Here is a 14367-nt window from a genome sequence, read left to right on the forward strand (position 1 = left end):
CTCCCCCCTCCCCCCCTTGAAGTTGAACAATGCGCCACGGCTTTACCTTTCTGGTAAGGAACAAAAAAAAAAAAAAAATTAAAAAATTAGGTTTGCATAAAAGACGTACAACGTTACAATGGATCGTCTCTTAGGTTACACGAACAATGGAATTTGACAGGAACGGATCTACTTTTTTTTCGGTGCAACCCCCTTTTTCAACAGTTCTGTTTGTTATCCCCTTTGCCAATGAAAAAGTAAAAAAATCCTTCCCTTCAAAAGCGACGGCGGCGTTTAGATTGTTTTCATAGTGAAGTCATACGGTCTTTTTGTCGTTTACCCCCTTCCGTCTCTTCTCTTTCGCTTTCCTTCCTACTCTACACATTTCCAACAACCCAAGGCGATCCATGATGACGATCGGAGTCTTGCCACCCTCACCCTCATCCCATCATGCCCAACGACAACTATCACCGCCACCCATCGTGATGGAAACAACCGATGCCACGACCTCGCAAACCACAGAAAGTGTAAAGAAAATCAACCGTTATCTTTTAGAAAAAGAAATAGGTCATGGCACCTCGGGTCGAGTCCATCTCGCTCTACACGTGGATACACATCAGCATTACGTAAATGAAAATTTGAAAAGACTTGAACGGCAGGTCATCGATGAGAAATAATATATTTTATTTACACACACACACACACACACACATACACACATACACCTCCTTCTAGGCAATCAAAGAGTTTAGTAAATCATGTCTACGAAAAAGAGAACAAATAGCAAGAATGAAAAGACGTCGCCACAGTAGCAGCTGCTGCAGTAACAGCAACAATAGAAGAAGTGGTACGGTCGTTATGCCCGTGAGATGGGCTGGACCGCAAAAATTACAGAATACCTATACAAGCTGTAATAACCCTTTCGATCTTATTCGCACCGAAGTGGCTATCCTTAAAAACCTGCGCCATCGCAACATCATCACATTATATGAAGTGCTGGATGATCCAAACAATGATTCACTTTATATGGGTAACGTAAAGAAGAGGGACAAAAAAATATATATAGATAATCAACAGATGAACTGATGGGGCACGCGATTTCATTTTCTGCCTCTTTGATTCGGACAAGTAGTCATGGATATGGCGCAGAAAGGGATCATTATGCACATAGATTTGCATAAAACAGCAACGCCTTATACTGAGAAAATGGCGAGATACTACTTTAGACAAGTCATTCTCGGCATTGAATATTGTAAGTAATCAAATGGCCCATCTTACGGACTCTCAGGATACTATCGGCTTGATACAAGAATACTAACATCCTACCCTATCATGGCGCCTATAGTACATTTTAATGGCATTGTGCATAAAGGTAAAAAAAACTCCACAAACGTACTTTATACGCTATCCCTCCATAGCATGTCAAACGCACACTTTGGGTTGATAGTTGTAATTTCTGATACGCGTAGATATCAAGCCTGACAACCTATTACTATCGCAGGAGGATGTCGTTAAAATTGTCGATTTCGGCGTCTCCGAAATGTTCATCCAAGGTGGAGGGGATAACATTACATCCACTGCAGGAAGTCCAGCCTTCATGCCGCCAGAACTCTGTAACCTAGTATCTCCCCTGGGTTCTGTGTCCGGAAAGGCGGCAGACATTTGGTCTATGGGCGTGACACTGTATTGCCTAGTCCATGGACATGTACCCTTTGCGAGTGAAGGCTTACTGGATCTGTACGAGAAAATCAAACAACAACCGTGAGTGGGATTGATTCCGTAACAAAAAAAAAAAAAAAAAAAAAAAAAAAAAAAAAAAAAGTATCGTGCGGGAATCCTAATGATTCTTTACGGGTTAGGGTGCAGTATAACAAAAATTTAAGCCCAAGTCTTATCCACCTTTTGGAAAAACTATTAGAGAAGGATCCCACGAAACGAATCAGAATGCGCGAATTAAGGGTAAGAGAGAGCTATAGAAGATAGACCCGGACACAGAACGAAAAAAGTCTTTATAACAAAAAGCGATTGCATTCATAGCATCACCCTTGGGTCACCCATGACGGCAAAGAACCTATGATACCAGAAAAGGAAAATTGCGCTTCAGTTTTGACCAGTATCACAGAAAAGGATATACACAATGCAATTACAAAGGTTCGCCACATCTTTACTGTCGTAAAGTAGCTCTGCCTTCCCTAAACAAGTATTTTTTCCCCCCTCCATCCCTCTCATGGCACTCACCCCGTTCAATGTTATTTTATTTTTAAACACCCTACAGGTACAAGCTGTTGCAAAATTGAAACGACGTAGATCTCTATCTGCAACTCCATTGAGCACCATCGAGGGCCGTGAGGATCCAACCTCTGCCATGTTACCACCACCACCGCCACCACCACCACCAGCACAATCATCTTTGACAGTGGACGAGAGACTGTCCGTGCCCATCCATTTTGAGGAAAACATATTTCAACCAGTGACTCATGCCCAAAAGGAGGAAGGCGACGGATATATTCCTGGCTCGTCTTTCACAGTAGCCAAAGGACAGAAGCGTGCCAAGTCATTGATCCCACTACCGTCAAGAATGTCAGACGATTCACTATCTACCCTATCGTCCACTGCTTCTTCTACAAATACATTGTCCATAGTGGCCTCTCCTCCCTATCTATAATTTTTTTTTTTTTTTTTTTTTTTTTTGTCACATGCTCTGTCTGACTGTAAACTAAATTAAAAAAATCCCCCTTACAAGTGGACGGCTCACTCCATCACTGTGAAACTTTTTTCTTGTCTGCCTTCCTTTACTCTACATACATCTTGAAAATGGTTGTCAGTCCAGTTTATGCAGAACCAGAAGAGCTTGTGGATATGATTCGTGACCCTCATAAACAGGCGGGAAAAGACTATGTCGTTATCGATGTTCGAGGAGATGACTATATTGTAAAGCCATTGCGAAGAAAAAGACCAACCAAACGCACATGTTGAAAAAATCCTTAATCTTTTCCCATGTGTTTCCAATACTAACTAGGGTGGTCATATTCCCGGCGCTATTAATATTCCTGCTGGCCAGATGTATGATAGAGTCAATGATATCATCACAGAATATGCCAACGTCCCTATCATCTATTTCCACTGTGCGCTTTCTCAAATGAGAGGTACGTCATTTTTTTAATTTCATCACGATAAACTGCTGTAAACAAAACCAACTCATTCTCAACTTCCCTATGTTAGGTCCTAAATCAGCACGTATTTATAGTGAAACCATCAATAATCTAGGAAAAAATACAACACAACAAGTCAAAATCTTGAGGAATGGTTTTGAAGGTTGGCATCATCGCTACAGAAAAGAAGTTGACTTAATAGAGGATTACGATAAGAATGTCTGGGCTTGGGCCATCGAAGATGAGAATTAAACATACACACGTATATAGGCGATAGATAGAAAAGAAGTGCTTTCTTTTATTCTAAACATCGTGATTTGTTATGAGGTTGGATCTACAATGAATAGTTTATGTACAAGATTTTATGAGAGCCACTTTCAATCGAAAGCAGTGTCAAACACGGTCATTGTGTTGTCGCCTTTTTGCTATTCTTCCAACGCAATTTCTTTTAAACAAAAAAAAAGAAAAAAAAAAAAAAAAAGAAAAAGACCTGGAGCTTTCTATATCCAGGTTTCTCTTCTATCTTTTTCTCGTCTCCTAGCCTTTCCTTTTATTTTCTTATTAACAGATATACATTTTCGCCAACGGTCAAGTTCTGTAAATGTCTGTAGTCTCCCTCTACGCACATCAAAAGACCACCATAAGAAATATAGACAGCACTACAATACATTTTCAAAACAAAAACAAAATCATGTGTCAATGATCTGTGCCATAGAAATAGAATAAACACGCATCTTATAGTTGAAAGCTTACACTTGTTGACCAGCACCCTTATTTGAATCTTCATATCGGTATACTTTGCCATACATCACATATTCATATTCATCACTTAAATCACGCTCTCCAGGAGCACGTTCTCTCCAGCTTTCTTTCTTTTCGACACCGCTTGTGCTGCTCTTATTAGCATCCAGTGAAAGCGAAGACGCTAAAACAAGCGAAAACTTCTCACCCACATTCAAAGGGTAAATTTCGCTGTTGAAGTCTAGAGTCAAATCCATTTCGTAATTTTCTGAATGTCCGATAAGACGGGACACTGTTGTCATCACAGCAAGAAAAAAAGTCAGATAATCAGCCAATCCAAACTATACATCGTGAACAAAGCTCTCAATAAATTTTCTAACCTCTGTCAAAACGTTTTCCTTGAGGATTGAGATCTTTAACATCAAAAATATCTTGAAATAAAACTGCACCACTTGCCATTGTTGATAGATGATTCAAAAGAAGGAGGAGGGATGGGTGATTCTGTTGTAGTGTTTATATGGAAAGGGGGGTGTCGATCAAGATGCAATATTGGGAAAAAGTTGGATGAAAGAGGGAAAAACAAAAAAAAAAAAAATCAAACGTGAGCTCAAAAACGTGACAGTGCAAAAATGCCCTAAAACTCTCTTTGCAATTCATGCTGCCTCCAGTGTTTTGAGCGACACTGAGGCTTAGCTGAGAACAGAATTGTATTTTTTTGATCATTTCCCAACTCCAAAAGACGGCACAGATTTCACTCACGTCTCTCATTATACAGCGTCATGCCCTTGACCATCGATCAAGACAAAGTAAGAATGGGCTGCATCATGAGTATTCAAGAGTTCATTTCTCAACTCTAACGACATGTTGTTATTAGGCTAGAAAGGCTTTTAAAGCTCTCTATAAGCATGAAAGTAAACACGCCGAAAAAGACGAAGAATCAGTATGGTTGATGATTTCAACTTTCAATAAAATCGAACTGTTGAAAGGCAGACCCACTCGAATGTAAGTTTTTTTCAGCCCTATAGAAGATGGTGTCATTGTTCAACAAGCATTGTCTAATAAATGAACCCACTCGATAGTACACTTAAACACGGTTGCCATCCACCAGGCATTCATCGATGTCTATTCACGAAACGGAGTCAACAAAAGCACAAAGAAGCCATCATGGAAAAAAAGATCAAAGGCATCCACAAGGTGATCGATCTAAAACATCTCAAAAAACAATATTCTTCTCCTGACGCCAAGCAAAAATTGATGGACGATTTCGAAATGTTCATGGCTGAAAAGTCCATTATCACCGACCTCTACAAAGTACTAGGGAAGGATGTGTATAAAAAGAGAAGAGAGCCGATTCCTATCGACGTTTATCACCCTGATTTTCAAAAAGAAGTTTTACGTACAGCAAAGTCAACTTATATGAACTTTCATACAGGATCATGTTATGCTATTCGAATAGCCTCCACTCGTCAGACAGACACAATAGCATTTGAAAACTTTACGTCTGCTTACCAAAAAATAATTGCTGTGATACCAGGCGGGGAAGACAATATACGTTCTTTGCAAATCAAAACCGCCAACTCAACCAGTTTACCCTTGTACGATGCAGAAGTAGATTATATAGAAGAAGGATTAAACGAAGAAGAAGAAGAAGAAGAAGAGTAAAACCAGCCATTCGACGCATTTCACTCTCACATGACACACTCTGCTGGCAAGACTCACTATCTGACTGGATTCAAGTAGTCATTGAAAGCACAAAGTACGATTCTTTGAATACACCCTATTTAAAACATTCTTATAAAAGCAATGATAAAATGTATACGATTGATGAAAGAAAACAAAGTCCATCTTTTATCTCTCAAGTACTTTAAATAGATATTAGTTTTCACTGGTCTATATTTTTTACTGTAGTGGCATGTTCTTGGTTTCCTGTCTTTACTTTTTTTTTTTACTATTGAACCCAAAGATAACCCTTTGGAACTTAGACACTGCTCAAGCTGGGGGATATACTTTGCAATTTTTGCCACCCTCGTCTCTTGAGCAGGGCATCATCATTTTGTCAGATCGTACCTTTTTTTTTTTTTTTTCTTGTTTATTTATTCTCTCCCAACACAAAAAAAGAAAGCATGTCTTCTACATTTAATCGAAACTTATCAACCATAGCGACCACTTTTACTGTTCTTCCGAAGAATTTCCATTTCCTTCAAAAGACAACACCAGTTTTATATCCACCACTGTTAAAGAGAAATATGTCTTCAACCATAGAAAAGGGACCTATTCAACTCTCTATAGAGAAAAAGGTGGGGTTCCTAATTTTTAAAGTAAAGATAGAATAACGAATGATTGCAGGAGGACTAAGTGGATATGCTTTTGAAATGCTCAATGCAGATTACAGAAGCCTTGCATCCCAGTTTTCTGGAAACTGTCAATGAATCTCACTTGCACAGACATCATCAACCTATGAAAGGGGTGACAAGTAAAGAAACACATTTCAAGTAGGACCATTTTGATAGTGATTCACAACACAGTACAATTTCGGTTTCAGAGATCGCTTAACAAACTTACTCCTCTATTATAGAGTTACCGTCGCTTCTGACGCGTTCAAAGGAAAGGTAAGGTTTACATCAATTAAAAATACCTCAAAGAAGATAGTAATGAACATCTTTGGTTAATTCACTTCATGTGGAATAGACTTTGATGCAACGACACCGTATGGTTTACGGTCTATTGAAGAAAGAAATTGATGAAGATGGGGTCCATGCTTTGGGAATCAAAGCCGTCACGAGTGTTGAGGATCTGAAATAGGGACCCGTTTCGCCGTTGCAAATAAAACAAAATAAATAAGGGCGACATAGCAACAATGGATCTTAATAGAAATAGATAGTAGGACCCTTTCTGTAAAATTCAAATTGGACCCATCAACACAATTATTGTACAGTTTAAGTAAACCTTCAATTTTTTTTTCTGCTAAAGGGTGAATATATCCTATTTAAAGAGTTTTCTATGGAAGTAGTCCAAGTAGAGGGACGTCATTATGTACAAAGTTTGAATATTGATAAATGAAGTTTAGGCTTTTTCAGTACAGTCCAATAGGTGCTGGTAGTTGTTTCTCTCTACAACGATCGATAGCTGATATCACTTTGTCTGCTTTGCTATTTAAATAAAATACATAATCTAGAGCACGCTGTTGAATATCTGCCGGCAACTCCAAAAAGGGACCATATAAAGGGCCTTTGCTCGCCACGTTCACAAAAAAGAAGGGTATAAGTTTTGTCTCTGCCTCTAATAAAGTTTCTTGGCTGAATATATCCTTGTCACCACGTTTGGCAATATCACACATAAAGTTCAGAATAGCCTACAAAAAAGTAGAGGAGCATGAGCTTTTTATCGCATAGAAAAGAACAGATCATCGTCCATAGCGGAAGCTTACCCGACTGGACTCAATAGCATGCGTCCTTAATTGCCATAGTAGTTTCGGTAAACTTAAGAACCATTCTTCTAATAAAGATGCTAGAGCAGAATATTTAAGTATCCTAAAATGACCATTGTACCCAGCCATGGATTGTAACTGGGTTGTTTTTTTTTTTTGGAATGAATAAGAAAGTCAATATCGCGACATCAGCAAACGTTCATTATAATCTTTTGTTCAAAAACTGTCAAATCAGAACTTACCATAAAGATACGGATAATGAAGTTTAACAGCACACGTTTGGATGCGGAAGTAGGTTGACAGGAGTGATAATAATGGATGGTCGCTTTCATGAGCAAAATACTCTCTTCGTAATTCAAGCAATTCAAGAAGCCCCATATAGCTGGTAACAGCGACATTAAATGTTCTGCTTTGAAATGAGTACTCGTCGACACAGTATTACCCTCGCGATCTGAGCCAAGAGCGCCTAAAATATGTTCTACTACTGGCTCTGCCCATTCGGGTACTCTATCTATTTCATTTTCGGTATCGTCATTTTTGTCTAGTTTAGCCTTTTTACTCATTCGTCTACGAGCAGTGCGGTTATTTTCCGTGTTGTTTTGGATCATCGTTCTTGCCAAAAGGTATAAAGAGGTCAATTCACATGCCATGATATTCATTTTCAATAACATGTCCTCTACTTCATTTCCTCGGTTACCAATGGCATCAGCGCCAAAGGGAAAATAGACTGTGAAATGCTTCAGTAAAGATTCAAGTTGCGTTTGCAACCATGACAAAGACAAGGTCTTGATGTTATCAGAGCCAACCATTGCTCTCCACATAACCAGAGAAAGTTTCAAAATTGCATAAATGAGCTTTAAAGCGGGTGTATGTGAAATATTGCTGACAGACATGAACACGGACGGAGCTGCTTCAAGCCAAGATGCAATCAGAATGGGTTGAAAGGTTTCTATCAATTCCTGTCAGAGAGCAATGCCAGTGAGTTGACAATCCTCTCGTTGCCTCAATAGTTGGGGCCATTACCCTACAGTTATATCATTTTACCTTGATATTCTTCATTCTATCCTCCATGCTAAATTCATTCATATGTAGGTCGGCTGAGCTAGTAGACGCTTTTGTAGCTGTGTTGACAGTATTGGTATTGTTGGATTGACTTCGTGGCCCCGAGGATTCAAATAGATTCAAGTGAGAATAATTGAATAAATCAGATCCTGGAGTAGATAAAAACGGCGCAACTGCCGACGCCATAGGATGAATAGGTGTAAACGCATTCTTCTCAAGTGTCTTTCTCCATATGACTGTTTTTGATGGATCCACGTCATGGTATTGTGCCATTTTCATTATAAAGCTTTCCCTTGCATGCTTGAGCTCTAAATAATTATACAAAAACCAAAACGGATCTTTTGCTTCTTCTCGATGGTCGCTGTTTGACTCTGTTTCTGACATCGATGGGGTTGAAAGGCCAGCCTCCAGAAAAAGAGAAAGACTTTGAAGAAGCCTTAATTTGCTTTTATGTACTTGCAAATGAGACCTGTTCACTGCTGCATTCACATTTGTCGATGATGTTATTTTCAACATTGCGCCTGTGCTGGAACTAGTATTGACACTGTTCGAGTCAACTGTTAGTAAACTCATGTAGTTGCCTGTAATACGATTCCAGAACTTGGATACAACAATATCAGGTGTCATCTTTATCCATAAATCCATGAGTTTTACGGCGTCCAGTCGAACATCCTCAAAGATATGGGTCATGGCTGAGCAAGTGTACATGATCAGCAAGGGCATAAAAGGCTGCAAGTCTACGCGGTGAAGTTCAGTAAAGGTCTCATTCAAAAATTTGTAGGTTGCTTTTCTAACTTCATGATCCTAAACAGGGTCGATATAGAATATAAATATTTGTTCTCCACGCTTTCTAATAGGGAGAGGGGTCACTCTTTGCTTACATCGTCAATAAATAACTTTAGCAATCCATTTACTACAAGCCCCAATGATGACGCTAAAAGTTGAGGATGACCGTTACAAAGTTCTGTCAAACCGGCGAGTGCATCTACAATCAAGAGATATCTTGTATAAATAATCAAAGCTGCGATTCCTTCTTGTCTAACTGAAACTCTCACCTTTCTTGACACCTGAGTTGTAATGTCTTAGTTGTGCAACAAGGTCACTCATGGTCAAGTTACGTTTGGTCGTCACTTCATGTGATTTATCTTCAGTGATACTTTGGTTTGGCAATACGACACCTTATAAAAGTTACAATGAGTTATTCGTGCAAATATCTCTCAAACGGTTCAAGTTCGTTATGCTGACGAAGCACATACTTTTTGATTTAAAGGAAGTATCAGTGTAACTATCGGGCACAGCCTTTTTCTTCCCTACTTTCAACTTCTTTTTCTATAGTGAGTCAATTTTTTCAAAAACATCATATTTTTTTTTAGGAAAAAGTTGATTAGCAACGTCTAGTTATTTTATTTCTTTGTTTTTTTTCAGGGTGAAATCAATCATTTGCACCACACATGTATTTCTTTACTTTGAAGTCTTCCATTTTGGCGGCCTTCTTTTTCCTGGCATTAGGCATTTTGAAGTCTATAAGATCTCTACCGAGTTGAAGGGATAAAAAAGAGTTTCTTCAAAACCACTTTAATATGATTTGACAGCTACAAAATTTTAAAAGCGCAAAGAAAATTGTGACCATTTGGTGACTTTGTTCATGCAAATGTAGATCCATCTTCTCTTGCCCTGAAAGTTATACAAACTATATTATTAGGCCGTTGAACACTTTGCGTACACTCTATTGGAATAATCAAGTCTTTATTCGTGATATATGTATGTATATATAGTAGTTTTTGTATGGAAAAATTTAATCCACCTTAATACTGGCAAAGATCTTTTGTAGGAAATACAAGCAGGAGAGATAGCCCACAGAGCCAGTAAAGACAGTCATTAAAATACTAATAACTGAAGAATAACCAAAATATAACACCGTACTTGTGTACGAATTGATATCAAGTTTTGTAAAGTAGTAGAGAATGGCATACAAAAAGACGTAAAAGCCACAAGCACCGGATGTTAAGAAGGATCTCCAAGACCAATGATAATCTTCGCTGCATAAATGGAAGTAACACATCAAGATAGTGACTTGGGAGCAGGTCAAGATCAAAACGATGAACACCAAAAACAAGAAACCAATACCGTAATAGACACGGTGGAACCAAATGGAGTTCATGATGAAGTATAATTCAATGAAGATAGCACCAAAAGGTAAAATACCGCCCATCAGAATGGAAGGTAAGCTACGCAAGTACACGGGTTGATCAGGGATTTGACGTGGGATTTGGTTTGTGCGGACAGGATGCTCAATACGAGGTTGACGGAAGCCAAAGTAAGAACCGGCAACACTGAGAGGGAAAGCAATAACAGCCCAAAGACCCAAAAGAGTGAACATAGTTCCAAAAGGAACAGCACCAGAAGAGTGAGAGCTGATCAAGAAAAAGTTCATGGCGAATAAGAAGCTCATAATTGAGCCAGGAACAAGGGAGGCGGTTAAGCCAATGTTCATCTTCCAATTCTCGCCACCGTTCATCTTGTATACACGAGCAGAAACATAACCAGCAATACTGTTAAAAACCATAAAGAAAATAATCATCACAGTGCCTAAAGCACCACGATTAGAGGGAGATAAGAAACCAAGGACAGCAAAGATGAGGGTCAAGCCGGTCATGACGACAATTTGGGCGCCGCTACCCACCAAGATAGAAAGGAGCATTGGGCGTTGAGGGGGTCTAAAAACATCACCATGGACCAATTTCCAACCGTAATCTTCTTGAACATCTTCTTGGGCTTCGACAGCGTTGTAGCGAGAGATATCCTTATGAAGGGCACGGATCAAAATCATAGCGACCATACCCGTCAAAAATAAGACGATAACAATAGAGTTGACCAAAGAGAACCAATGAATAGAAGGATCCAAAATATGCAAATAGGCGTCCCAACGAGTTGCCCAGGGCGTAGCAGATGGCTATTTATTGTATCCGCACAATTTATCAATAAGCTTTGAAATCACCCATATTGTGCACTATTGACAATTTTACCTTCCAATTCACACTGTAAGAATAAACCACTTGCTCGCCTCCCTTAAGGACCATCGGTCCACCAGTAGGAACGACTACACCCTTTTCTACTTTTTGTGCTCTACTAGAAGGAGCAACCAAAACACCTACTACACGGTATTTGCCATCCTCACGGTGATGGTAATCAATAGTAATTTCGTAATGGTTGTTTAATTCGGGTACATTTCCTCTGTTGCCCCCAAGAGCAAAACCAATGCTGTAATATTCCTCATTCGTACGTTCGTCAATACTGAGATGTGCGGCAGGGAGGCCATCAACAACCCAATTTAAAGCATAATCGTCCTGAATACACTGGTTGATGAACTCGGCATCCTCTTTGGGAATGGTTGTAGATGTACATAATAGTTTATCTTTATCATTATTTCCAAGTGAAAGCTAAGGAAATTACATATTGGTTTTAAGAGAAATAAAAGGTTGGTTGACAGGTATTTTAGCGACCAACCGGTTCATCTGCTATTTCTGAATTCTTGCTTCTGTCCTATTTTCTTTCGCTTTACTACTTATCTCTTCTCTTACCTGAAATGCTGAAGTAAAGATACGGTCACCGAAAAGAGCAGAGCCTAGACTTTCTGCTTGTTTCTTGGCGCCACCCTCAGGTTCACAAAAATGAAAACGTTCATCATAGTAATCGTACGATAAAACTGATTTTTGTTGACTAGACATCGGACTAAGGGTATTTACAAATAAAGGTACATCGTCACCCTGGTCATAGTCATTGGGTGCTACACCCGGCAAATATAGTGCTTTACTAAGACCACACAGGGCCAAAAGACCGAGTAAAATCTTGGCCATGCTTTGCTAAGTGAAATGGTGTATGCTGTAGAGTAAAAGATGTTTGTTATTTTTGATTGCTGCTAAAAAAAGAAAGTGAGGACAGCCAACAGTCGGTCTAATTTGGAGGGGACGCACAACAGTTGCTGTGGCCGGTTGATTGGCACGGTGCGGCGGCTATTCAAAAGTATTCGGAGCAAACAACCAAAGCTGGAACAAAAGTGGGGTGGGCAAAAAGCACACACCTGGAGATCACAACGAATACCAAATATTCGAGAAGCAGACTTGTATTCCATCCCTTCGTTTTTGATACTTTCATCCATCATCTAAAATGCTCTTGTACTGTGATATCATCTCCGGTAAGTCTCTATCAATTACAGATTAAGCAGCCAATATAATCAAAATAGCAGTTAGAATAATGCATTACTTACAATCTCAATTCTACTTCTAATTAGGTGACGAACTCTTCTCCGATGCTTACGTACGTTTAATTGCCAATTATAAAAATGATGGATTGTAGTATTTTTCAATTGAGACTCATGTCCAACCTTTATAATTTTGTTTTGGGTTTTTATTTTCGATATAGCCCGTCAAGGAAATTGACGATGTCGCTTACGAAGTCGACTGTAAGATGATCCAAGTCGGTAATGTCGATGTCGATATTGGTGCCAATCCTTCTGCCGAAGGTGGTGAAGAAGAAGGTGCTGATGAAAACGTTGAAACTGTTAACAATGTTGTCTACTCTTTCCGTCTCAACCCTACCAGCTTCGACAAGAAGTCCTATATGGTCTACATTAAGGGTTACATGAAGGCTCTTAAGGCCAAGCTCCAAGAAAAGAACCCTGAACGTGTTCCCATCTTCGAAAAGAAGGCTGCTGGCCTTGTCAAGAATATCTTGGCTAACTTCAAGGATTTCGAATTCTACACTGGCGAAAACATGGACCCCGAAGGTATGGTCGCTTTGTTGAATTATCGTGAAGATGGTGTCACCCCTTACTTCACTTTCTTCAAGGATGGTCTTACTGAAACCAAGCTTTAAATAAATTGCTGGGATGTTTACCATCATGTATATTCATAACTTTCGTCATATTTTATGATAATCTCTTGTCATTTCGGTGAATTCAAAAACAATAAATAGCTGAGCATCATGTTTCTTTTCGTATCAAATTCTATGTGCCTTTTTGTATAATGAAAGTGAAGCTGCACTTATTACAAGTGACACGAAGGTATACTGGTAAAAAATTATGCCAATCATCCAGCAGGTGTGAACCAATATTTGACGTTCAGATTGAACAGTGTACTCAGTCAATCAGGAGGAGCTGGTGGTATGCATGCGAATGATTGCACCTTTGCAACCCACGTCGAACTATTTTAACCTGAACAAATTGGTAAAGAGGAGTTTTATTCATGAATGGGCATTTTGAATTCATCGAGCAAGAGAAAGAAAAAGAAAAAAAGCAAACCTCATTCTGCATGATAAATGTATCGTTATAGTTGCAATACTCTATGCTAACATACATTTATATTTAATGGAAAGAAGTATAGCTGATTATAGAGTTATGATTTTATGAATACGCGCTAAAGAACGATGAAATATATACGTACAATTGTAGTGGAAAAAGGAAAATAATGGATAAGGGCTTTTGTTATAATTTGTCAACTTGTAATTGTCATTGTCACCTATTGTCGAAAGTGAAATGGATAACTTTCTCGCGAAAAGCGGGTTTTGTGTTGAGTGGAGAAGGTATTAGATGTGTAGTCCGCCAAATTTTGTACATGATCTAAAAATTTAATTTGTGAAAGTAGTATAGAACTAAATGTACAACTTGAAAGCATGATAACAAACTTATACTACTAGAAGAAAATTGAGTCTTTGTAAACGGGATACAGGGCTTTTTCAAAGCCTTATTTGTTTGTTAGGAAAAAGATCTTAGACAACTCCCGTGGATAACTACAAGAATAAAAAAAAAACAAGCTTAGTGTTCGAAATTAATTAGGTGATGTGCGCTTTTTTTTTGATGCATGCAAAATGGTAACCCAGCGCGTGGCAATTAACTCTCAACCTGTTCATGATTGGCCCAGGTCCTTATTATTTTCATTTTCGCTCTGATTTCCCCTTATTTCTTTGCTTCGTTCAAACAATTTTTCCTTTCGCTTCTTCTTTCAATAT

The 14367-nt window shown here is 38.9% G+C and overlaps 8 protein-coding genes across 8 annotated transcripts; 5 read left to right on the forward strand and 3 right to left on the reverse strand.

Annotated features, from left to right (window-relative positions):
• Nucleotides 1–389: 389 nt before the first annotated feature.
• BDF20DRAFT_824923 (kinase-like domain-containing protein) lies at nt 390–2160 on the forward strand (the record flags this gene model as incomplete). The annotated part of the gene is made up of 7 exons (XM_053077934.1): nt 390–605; nt 715–1009; nt 1109–1231; nt 1325–1351; nt 1449–1740; nt 1869–1938; nt 2017–2160. The coding sequence occupies 7 exons, from the start codon at nt 390–392 to the stop codon at nt 2158–2160; spliced, it is 1167 nt and encodes a 388-aa protein (XP_052933193.1).
• Nucleotides 2161–2714: 554 nt separating this feature from the next.
• On the forward strand, nt 2715–3632 carry BDF20DRAFT_678728 (Rhodanese-like domain-containing protein). The gene is made up of 3 exons (XM_053076015.1): nt 2715–2910; nt 2999–3125; nt 3202–3632. Exons 1-3 carry the CDS (start codon nt 2794–2796, stop codon nt 3381–3383), a joined length of 426 nt encoding a protein of 141 aa, XP_052933194.1. The 5' UTR covers nt 2715–2793; the 3' UTR covers nt 3384–3632.
• BDF20DRAFT_884451 (RNA polymerase) lies at nt 3582–4431 on the reverse strand. Its single transcript, XM_053081863.1, has 3 exons — nt 4253–4431; nt 3885–4164; nt 3582–3790 (listed from the first exon to the last, which is right to left on the reverse strand). Exons 1-3 carry the CDS (start codon nt 4329–4331, stop codon nt 3682–3684), a joined length of 468 nt encoding a protein of 155 aa, XP_052933195.1. The 5' UTR covers nt 4332–4431; the 3' UTR covers nt 3582–3681.
• Nucleotides 4432–4464: 33 nt separating this feature from the next.
• Nucleotides 4465–5956, forward strand: BDF20DRAFT_884454 (ribosomal protein L1/ribosomal biogenesis protein). The gene is made up of 2 exons (XM_053081864.1): nt 4465–4678; nt 4747–5956. Exon 2 carries the CDS (start codon nt 4935–4937, stop codon nt 5532–5534), a length of 600 nt encoding a protein of 199 aa, XP_052933196.1. The 5' UTR covers nt 4465–4678; nt 4747–4934; the 3' UTR covers nt 5535–5956.
• Nucleotides 5941–6820, forward strand: BDF20DRAFT_884458 (bola-like protein-domain-containing protein). Its single transcript, XM_053081865.1, has 4 exons — nt 5941–6169; nt 6258–6364; nt 6448–6481; nt 6561–6820. Exons 1-4 carry the CDS (start codon nt 5996–5998, stop codon nt 6672–6674), a joined length of 429 nt encoding a protein of 142 aa, XP_052933197.1. The 5' UTR covers nt 5941–5995; the 3' UTR covers nt 6675–6820.
• Nucleotides 6821–9908, reverse strand: BDF20DRAFT_1002738 (Rix1 complex component). The gene is made up of 8 exons (XM_053074635.1): nt 9827–9908; nt 9618–9690; nt 9417–9539; nt 9243–9346; nt 8344–9165; nt 7542–8258; nt 7300–7437; nt 6821–7224 (listed from the first exon to the last, which is right to left on the reverse strand). The coding sequence occupies exons 1-8, from the start codon at nt 9872–9874 to the stop codon at nt 6946–6948; spliced, it is 2304 nt and encodes a 767-aa protein (XP_052933198.1). The 5' UTR covers nt 9875–9908; the 3' UTR covers nt 6821–6945.
• On the reverse strand, nt 9909–12425 carry BDF20DRAFT_884461 (uncharacterized protein). The gene is made up of 3 exons (XM_053081866.1): nt 11943–12425; nt 11388–11801; nt 9909–11314 (listed from the first exon to the last, which is right to left on the reverse strand). The coding sequence occupies exons 1-3, from the start codon at nt 12216–12218 to the stop codon at nt 10157–10159; spliced, it is 1848 nt and encodes a 615-aa protein (XP_052933199.1). The 5' UTR covers nt 12219–12425; the 3' UTR covers nt 9909–10156.
• BDF20DRAFT_884463 (translationally-controlled tumor protein) lies at nt 12426–13364 on the forward strand. The gene is made up of 3 exons (XM_053081867.1): nt 12426–12556; nt 12653–12678; nt 12784–13364. The coding sequence occupies exons 1-3, from the start codon at nt 12529–12531 to the stop codon at nt 13234–13236; spliced, it is 507 nt and encodes a 168-aa protein (XP_052933200.1). The 5' UTR covers nt 12426–12528; the 3' UTR covers nt 13237–13364.
• The last annotated feature ends 1003 nt before the right edge of the window (nt 13365–14367 follow it).

The sequence above is a fragment of the Mycotypha africana genome (genome assembly GCF_025528875.1).
Source record: "Mycotypha africana strain NRRL 2978 chromosome Unknown BDF20scaffold_9, whole genome shotgun sequence".
Lineage (NCBI taxonomy): Eukaryota > Fungi > Mucoromycota > Mucoromycetes > Mucorales > Mycotyphaceae > Mycotypha > Mycotypha africana.